This window comes from Megascapheus bottae, chromosome 27, assembly GCF_031878675.1.
Source record: "Megascapheus bottae isolate mThoBot1 chromosome 27, mThoBot2.hap1, whole genome shotgun sequence".
NCBI classification, from domain to species: domain Eukaryota; kingdom Metazoa; phylum Chordata; class Mammalia; order Rodentia; family Geomyidae; genus Megascapheus; species Megascapheus bottae.
In genome coordinates this window covers 20,888,561-20,897,737 of record NC_143535.1, presented here as the reverse complement: position 1 = coordinate 20,897,737, position 9,177 = coordinate 20,888,561, and the positions used below count along the sequence as shown (strand labels likewise).

Here is a 9,177-nt window from a genome sequence, read left to right as displayed (position 1 = left end):
AATGTAACTGGGCACTGGTAGCTCGTACCTGTAATCCTGGCTTCTTATGAGGCTGAGATCTGAGGATCACAGTTCAAAGCTAGACTGGGCAGAAGAGTGAGAACTTTATCTCCAACTAACCACTGAAAAATAGGAAGTGACACTGTGATTCAAACAGTAGAGTACTAGCCATGAGCATAAAGAGGCTGAGGGACAGTGCCCAGGCCCTAAGTTCAAGCTCCACTACTACCAACAACAAAATATATATTTAAAGAATATTATAATAGAAATATATATAAGTGCATGTAACTATATACTCATATTGTATGTATTTATATACATGTGCATATATGTACTTATATTGTTTATGTACTATTTATTTATAGGTCTATATAAATAATTGTATATGTACACAATAATTTAAATATATATTAAATAAATATAATGTTTAAATATTATTATAAATATATTGTTTATATCAACCTATATTTGTATATAAGCAATACAAATACATACATATATGTGTATATAAATACACATATATGTGTATATTTACATATGTGCATTTTGCATATATGTTTGCATATATACCTATATGTACACATGCATATGTACACATGGGTGTGCATATACACGTGTGTACTTATACATGTATGTAGATATTATTTTTATAGGGATCAAAAGGTATTACAGCAATTGGCCCTGGAGATCCATCTAGAAGGATTTTTCAAAATGTGTGTGGAATTCAGTCATGCAGGCGTTTGTGAGGGCCATGGAGGGAAGGCTCTGTGAGGGATTCAGTTTCTGCATTTTTGTTTATATCATATAACTAGCTTCCCATAAGAGAAAGTCAACAGTGAGAATCATCCACTTCCAAATCCTGGAATTAAATCTCTTAAAAAAGTATTGTATCTGTGTCTATCTGGTTGTCGTTCTCAACTATTATCATGGAGATGATATCTACAACTCTCTGAGAATATATAATAACTACAAACAGAGTCCACATCCAGAAAGTCCTTCTGTATATCTAGCTCCGGTCTGCTTAGCTTCAGTTTGAGCCACAGATGCTTACATTGTCCTTTTAGTGAATGTCAATTGAGGCATGTAGAAGAAACACAGACTTTGCTCTCTTTGGGAGCTAGATCTCTATATTCAGATTCTGGGACTTCTCAAATTCCAGAAACTCCATTCCTTTTCATGGTATCATATACACTGGATGACTTCGTTGTAAATAAAGTGAATGAAAAATAAGAGTGAGGCAGGTATTCTGAAACAGGAGTGACAGCAGGGGGAAATAGAAAGTTATTTATTATGCTCAAAGTGACTAAAGTGGAAAGGGTGATGAGAAAGAGAGAAAAAGAAAGCTGTCACTGAATGATATTACCATCTGAGAGGAAAATAGGACCCAAACAAATGGAATTTGACTCATCCTTGCAAGTTTCACGGAGCACGAAAATGTCCCTTTAAGACTTCCCCGTAAGCCTTTTGCTAGCTGTGGGATTTTCCTGGAGCAAGGGAATCTAAGTTCAAGAGGCCAGGGAAAGCTGGAGGGGGCGGAGGTGGGGGGGGCAGGGGGGGAGAATTTCTGATGCTTCAGGCTCTGAGCCTGTCAGTTTAAAAAATGAAAGTAATAGAAAAGGGGCAAAGTGACATTTATCATTCTATCTCTCCAGGCTCCTGTCTCTTTAATCAGCTAGCCTGATTTGCCCAGTAAATGATTCCTGAGTGTGTGTGTGTGTGTGTGTGTGTGTGTGTATGTGTGTGTGTGTGAGAGAGAGAGAGAGAGAGAGAGAGAGAGAGAGAGAGAGAGAGAGAGAGAGAGAGAGAGAGAGAGAGAGAGTGCCCGCGCGGCATGTGTTGTGGCTCTGTCAATCCTTGGATTAGAACCAATGATTGCTGCTTGTAGGAGGGCTGTCCAGGGCCAGATTGTACAATGTGCCTCAGTGCCAGAGTATGAGTAGAGATAATTACGAAGAAGTCAGACTCTCACACCCTCGGCTTCCTTGTCGTGTCCTTCAGCAAACACGTTGGATTAAAATCTCCTTGGATAAGCTTGAGAACAACGCAGTCCATCTAGGAAAGAAAAAAAAAAAGGAAAGAGAAAAAGCCCGAACCTGACAAAAAAGAAGAAAAAGAAAAAGAAGAAAAAAAAAAAAGAATCATGAAAACCATCCAAGCAAAAATGCACAATTCTATCTCTTGGGGAATCTTCGCGGGGCTGGCTGCTCTGTTTCTCTTCCAAGGTAAGAGCTTGCTATTGATTTGCCTACGGTAGACTCAGGAATTGTAACAGGGAGCTTTAGAGATGATTCGCAGAGTCCGGGAGTGGGCTCTGCTGCTAGGTTTTTGCAGGTGGAAGCCAGAAAGCATTCAAACAGCATGGCTGGGACTTCATTTTCCCGATCAGGCTGTGAGAATATTGATTGGATTGTAGCTGCTACCGGAATGAAATCGGGGAATGTATATGCATAAGTAAAATGTGTCTGCTATTCTTCTCTCTAGCTATGTGCTGGCTTCCCGGCTTTCTGTCCATTTTTCACACTTACACAGCAACAGCATATATGAATGCAGGGGCAAATTACCGATGGGGAGGGTAGGTGGGCTTGAGAACATGCTGCCTACACGACTGGGGAAGAAATTGCAAGAAGAAACTTTAAATATCGGCCAGGGAACTTGCAAAGCAAGGAGCAATCAGAAGGGAAATGCAGGCTGGTAAAGAATCAGGTGCCTCTTAGAAGGTGCTGGTCAGTGATCTGGCTTCAAGGACTGAATGGATTTCCTGTGGTTGTGGTGGTGGTGGTAGTGACAGACTGGGTTAGTTTTGAATGTGTTTGGGTGGGGGGTGTTTTGTTGTGGTGGTAGGGGCTCTGGTGAGGTGTGGAAGTTGCAGATAACAAGCAGATAAAAGAGAGTTACAGCAGCCAGCCCAGGCTCTGAAAGTCAGGAAATCTTTTCTAAGTCGCAAAGAGAGAGGAGCAGGAAGAATCGAATGCTATTTTTTTTTTTTAATCTGGGAAGCAAAGCTGGGGAGCTGTGTCTGGCTTCTTGTCCAGTGTGAGGTGTTTGCAAAGCTGGGCTCAGGTGCATTAAGATTCTTCTCCACCTTGAGTCTATTTGCTGCACTGTGTGGTCCCCCTACCCCCCCCCCCCCGCCCTTTCATGCCAGCAGCAGAATTAGCCGCTCATCTGCTCATTCTCACCACCCCTATATTTGCAGGCTCTAGTAGTTTATCTTTTTCATATTAAAGATGCCCAAACTCATAGGGGTTGAAACAGGCAGAAAAACTTTCCCCGTGTGGTCCTGGAAGACTCTCCAGGAAGAGCTAGGCTAATGATAAGAGGGAGGGACAGAGAAAAAAAAAAAAAAAAGCAAGAGGAAGGGAGGGAAGGCTGGAGGGTGGAAGGAGAGAGGCAAGGCTCTGTCCTATGAGGTTGGGTGGGACCCCCAGAGGAAAGTTCCTTCTGGAAGAAAGGATGGAGGTCCCACCCAGCTCAGTTCCCTTTCCCACTGCAACAGAGAGAACTCATGATCAGGCCCTGTTCTGAACTGGAGTCCTACCGACTCCTGTCAGAGCTCAGCCTTTGGGGACTGCCACCGCTCTCCCCAAGCTAGACAGAGGGCTCAGACTAGAAGGAATTAAATGTGTGGGCACTTGGGCTGGGGGCTCAAGAAGGAAGGGAATGGGGGATAGAAGGAGCCAATGGATGACAAGGAAGTTCAGAGCTGAAGATCTTCCAGGGACATTCATGAATTTGTTCCTTACTGCACTAAACTCCCAAGGGTACTGGCCTCTGGCTTTCTCTCCTGTCTCCTGGGGCCACCAATGGTGTAGGAGTGAAAAGAGTCAACTTAGAGGCATCCTTGGTTGACTCCTCTTACATAATGTGCAGCTGGCATCAGAATGTGCATGTGTGTTTATGTGTGTCTGTGTGTACTCCTGCACAAGGACTCCTGCAGAGAGACTATACCCTTAATGTTGGCTGTGGGGAGACTGACTTCAGGACCAGTGATGTGTGGAGTGAGGGGGGAGGGGAGTTACGGGGAGGAAGAAGAAATGTCCCAAGTCCTGGATAATTGCTGGATAATTGCCATCTGTCCCGGGATCCACTTCTTATAAAATCATTCTGGAGGCAATGACCAACATTCTACCCTCTACAGCCTTACCTGTGAGCCAGGAGCCCCAGGGCCAAACTTAATTTACATATAAATTAGCATACTCAGTGATTTTTTTTTCATCAAAAATTAATTCACGGAAGCATAGTGTTTGCTCACACTCTGAGTTGTTGTCACTGCATAGAGAAGCAGAGATGTAAATTTCCGTTGTGTTCCTCTCTTAGGATGACAGGGAGGGGGTTGGGGGAGGGAACAAGGATTTCTTAAACCTTGGTCCACTCCATCAAATCTTGAATTTCCTAAGGAGAATGGTGGCTTTATTTGTGCTGGCCACATCCAGACAGCTCTAAATAGGCTTCAATGTGTCATGATAGAACAAGACTGCCCAATTTTAAGGCAGCTAGACCTCCCCAGAACCCCTCCCATACCACATGGACGTTGGACACAGAAGAGGTGATGTCTGTTTTCTCTTTCAGGGGAAGGATGTGGAGTGTGCCAGCTATCTCTTATGAAACTTACAGAATTTTTGAGGCAGCCCGGGCTCACCTGCCATAACCCATTCCTATTGCCTTGACCCACGGGACTAGTTAGAATGCAGTACACATTCCGATGCAATTTTTGTTTTCTTCTCCTCTGGTTTTGTTTTAGGCTCACTCTTCCTAGGACTGCTACTTCCTGGGTTTCCTACCTCTTCAAAAGGCATGTGGTGCTAGCAGGGTCCCCCTTCCCCTCCCTCCCCCCCGCCCCCCCCTAACAAGCAACCATGAACCAGCTTAGAGTAGGAGGAAATTTGTGCCGGGTATCAGCGCTGATTAGTGTGGCTGCAGCTGCAGGGCGGGGGTGATTAGCTCCCTGGGGCTCAGGCCCTGAGACTCACTGGGGTTGATTAGCTAGAGGTACTGTCCCCTCCCCCCATCACCAGGAACTGTCCTTTTCAGCACACTGCCCACCACCTATCAGGAGATCTCGCTCAGAAAGGCATGGCTGCATGTGCAGTGCAGTGGCTTTTCTCTTTCTAGCAATCATTCAGACTCTTCCTCCTTCCTGGGACTTATTGTTCCTTGTTACACCTTTAACACTTTCCAATTAGCTTGGCTAGATTTCTCTCATGCCTTTTTCATTTCTCTAGGCTCCCCTCACAGTACACATCCTATAACCACTGCTATAGGTACAGGCCAGAGGACAAGAGAAGAGAGGAGACTAAATTCATATTCTCCTGTGCTCAGTGTGGGGGGCACTTCTGGGCACCACAACAGGGAGCCTCAGTTCCTATTCCAAATGGTCGTCATGGATTAGCCAAGCTGGGTGGTGGGACTGGGATGGGTGACAGGCAGATGACACTGTACCAGGGCTCACCAGCAAACTGGGATAAGTTTGAGAGGGTAGGATGTAGGGCATTGTGGGTACATGGAAGCATGGGTAGAATGTGCTAGAACAGTGGTACCTGACTGCCATTCTTGCAACTGCCCATGGGGGCTGTTTATGGCCAGGTGTACAGGGTACCTCACATGAAGCTTCCCTCAATTCTTCCTGTCAGGGCAGAGTCCCATACACACACACACACACACACACACACACATACACACACACGCACGCACACACACGCACGCACGCACACACAAACACACACACACACACACACACACACACACACCTGCGCCCCAACAAACTCTTTGGTCCTCTGAGCATTTACTCAGAAGTACAGGGCAGTGCCAGCCAAGAGCGGTGGGCTGTGTTGGAAGAAGGCCATTTTTGGTATTGCAGCTTTAGTTACCAGGTGTGCAGCCTCATTCTGGTGACAGCTCTTTTCTGTTATCTTTTTGTTGGTGCCAGGTGTTGGCACTTGCTTGGCTTGCTTGCTCCCATTTGAACCATATCTCCAATCTGGATTTTTGCTGATTGTCCTTAGTGATGGAGTCTTTATGGACTTTTCTGTCTTAGCTGGCCTCAAACTGTGATCCTCCTGATCTCAGTCTCCTGTAACAAGGATTCTGGGTCTCAATCACTAGTGGCTTGCTTCCATTCTTTCTCTGTAAGCTTCTCCTATAATCCAGGTATTAACAAAGGTGTCTTGAATAGTATCTTTCAAAGTCTCTCTTAGGTCCCTGTGGGAAGTGCCTTCCAGAATTCTCTGGAGTCCTTCTTGCATGTACCCCAACATAGAAAAATTTCAGTGTCCCATGCTGCTTCAGGTCAAGTGTCATGGGTGGATCAGACATGCGACTATTGTCTGTAGCCAGAGCCTAGCCCTTAGGAAGCAGTAAGCTTTCATCATGTCCCCAGGAGTGGCAGGAAGTGTGAGCCAATGCAGGTCATGTGACTCTACACGCTAAAGAGATTCCCAGCATTCTTGCTGGCTAGTCATGGAAGGATCAGAAAGCCTGGGAATTGGTTCTTCTCTGAGATCTTGTGGATTGGAGCATATGGCTTATTTCCACCCACCAGCTAGAATACAAAACTTGGCTCCACAGAGGTCTGTCCACATCTTTAAACCCTGTGTCCATACCCTCCAAGTGTCAAGCCAGTTGTTGAGGCCCTGGCAAGCTCTGAGGAGAATGTATGTACACCTGAACTCTTATTTGCCTAGGTTTCCTATAGGAAGAAATCTTCCTCTCTTTGAGCTTGTCTCCCTACCTGCCTGCCAGGCCGGGGAGCGACTCCCCTGGGTGTTGTAAGGACTCATTAATGCTTGTAACACTCCAAACATGTCGTGCTAAGTGGAATTCCATGCTGAGACTGGTTGTATTTATGGCACTTACTTCCTTTCTGCTCTATTGGCTTGTTACATGTTTACTTTATGTCTGAAGTCATTTGAAATTCAATAAAAACAAATTAAACATAAAAAGGGAAAACATGCTAGCAGAAGGTAGGTGATGGCTTCGAGGTTGGTCACCCAGTGTCATCTTAGTGGTTCATGCCAGTAGATCCTGGGTTCTGATGGTAGATGTGTCGTTCTCTCCTAGAGCACTCAGAGCAGAAGAACAAGTGGAGATTACAAGGATATGTGCAGGGAGAACACTTCACACGACTCCCTTCCCTCCCTCCCCAGTTCATTTGAAATGGACATGACACTGGTTGCAGGAGCCATAGCTCAGAGGAGACTTCCACAAGCATGAGAGCAGGAGGAAGGAGATTTAATGGGGAAATAGAAGGTAGAATCTAAGTCTGAATAGCAGAAGATGAGGAAAAGAAATGTCCTCAGTGCCAATACATACCCATAGTTGCTGCTACGTAGGAGATAGAGATAAAGAGTGTCACAGTTTGAAGGCAGCTGAGATAAACATTGAGGGAGACCCTACCTCAACCAACAAGCTTGGTAGAATGGTGGGTACCTGTGGTCCCAGCTATGCAAGAAGTAGAGATAGGAAGATCTCAGTCTGAACCTGGCCAGGGCGAAGTTGACATGAGACCTTATTTGAAAATTAAAGGCAAAAAATTGAGAGTGTGGGTGGCTCCAGTGGCTGAATACTTGCCTGGTCAATGAGAGACCCTGAGTTCAATTTCTAGTGTCACCAAATATATAGTGTCTGCTTTGGTTATGGTATCTGTCCAGGAACTCTGAGAGAATTTTTGTCTTCTTTTCTAGATGTTTACTTACTTATGCAACCTTCAGGATTAAGCCTATTCTTACTATTTCTGCCAATAGACAATGCAATTCCTCCACTTGCCTGTTTTCTCTCACTCCAAAGCCTCCCTCTCTTCCTGCTCTCCCCGTATTCTTAGCTCTTTCTATTTCCCTCACCTCCTCTTTTCCTTTTACGTTCTTCCTTGCATTTTCTCCCCTCTTCTATGGGAGAAATAATTGATCAGTTGACAGATCTAGGTCAGGCTGGCAGGGGTGGCTCAGCTCCATGAAGGCATGCCTAGAAGGTGGGGAGTGTCTGTCTTTCCCAATCACGGGGAGCCAGGCCACAGGGTGAAGCACCAGGGAGGGCAAACCAGCTAACCATGGTGTGAGTTCAGCTATCCCCAGCCAGGATGTCTGGGATCCTATCGATTACAGCGTCTTCAGCCATTTGGTCTCTTTGACACTCTCATTTTCCATATCCAATTTATCTTTGCCTCTTTTCTGCTTTCTATCCCCCTCCGCTTTCATACTCTGCATGTTCCCATTTTTCTCTTGCTTTCTACTTGCCTGGTCTTTTCTCCTTCTTCCAAAATCATGACAGGTGATCACAGACTCTCTCCCACTTAAGTCATGGGAGAGAAATGGCCTTCTGTTTATTTGCAAAAGGAAAACCAGAAACCCTGCCAGAAGAGCCCTGTAAGGCATTTGCACACTGCAAAACAAACCAACAAAGATTCACATTTTCATGGCCCAAAAGAGTATTTCAAGAGACACTGTCAAGCTAAGGAATCAAATATTGGAAAACACATTCTTCAGATCTGTTACTGAGGACATCTTAGGTTACTAAATTTGATTTTTTCCCCTAAGCTTCTGTGAAAGTATTGGACTTCGCAGTCATAAAAGACTAATCAAAAGACCAGTTGATTGGGGCTGTACTTTCTTGTTTAAATTTGCTTTGTTGGCTCATCTTGGAAGTACCACCAAGCTCTAACCTCAAGCCAACAACCTATCTAGTTGCTTCTTTATTTACTTCTTTGCTGGTTCAATAACCAGCAAATGTTTATTGAGTGTCTACCATGTTCTGGACATTACATACTGGGAATATCACAGTGAACAAAAGCAATTGAAAGTTAAGACCACAGATTTAGGGTGACCTCTGTGTTTTGTTTTGGGTTGGAGCAGCCAGAAAGCAAAATGAAACTTCAGTGACAACCTCTGGTCTTTTGTGCAAATGAATCAATTTTTGTTCACATGAGAAAGCCATGGGAGGATGCACGGACTAGATTTGTCTCACCACAGAACAGAGATGCTACTACCTTCCATCCTTCATATCACGCCTTTGTAAGAAGTTGCTCAGAAAGCCCAATATGTCTTCAGTTATTTGCAAGATGGTAAAAGATGGTGGGAATCATTTGGTCTTGTTGCTACTTTTCCCTGTCATGGGGTAATCAGCAATTCTTAACGCCCTAGTGTTGGCACAGCATAAGACAACCAAAGTAGATAAGACCAAGGAAAA

The 9,177-nt window shown here is 44.8% G+C and overlaps 1 protein-coding gene across 5 annotated transcripts in view; it reads left to right on the top strand.

Annotated features, from left to right (window-relative positions):
• The first annotated feature begins 1,827 nt into the window (after window positions 1-1,827).
• Window positions 1,828-9,177, top strand: part of LOC150045740 (neurotrimin) — a 1,008,551-nt gene continuing 1,001,201 nt past the window's right edge. For 2 of the 5 annotated variants that reach the window (XM_090319732.1, XM_090319731.1), the window contains exon 1: window positions 1,830-2,222. In XM_090319732.1, coding sequence (XP_090175858.1) covers window positions 2,141-2,222 — 82 coding nt within the window. In that variant the 5' untranslated portion in view covers window positions 1,830-2,140. Of the gene's footprint in view, window positions 2,223-9,177 lie in introns of all 5 variants that reach the window. The other 3 variants (XM_090319733.1, XM_090319730.1, XM_090319735.1) reach the window with 3 other exon arrangements.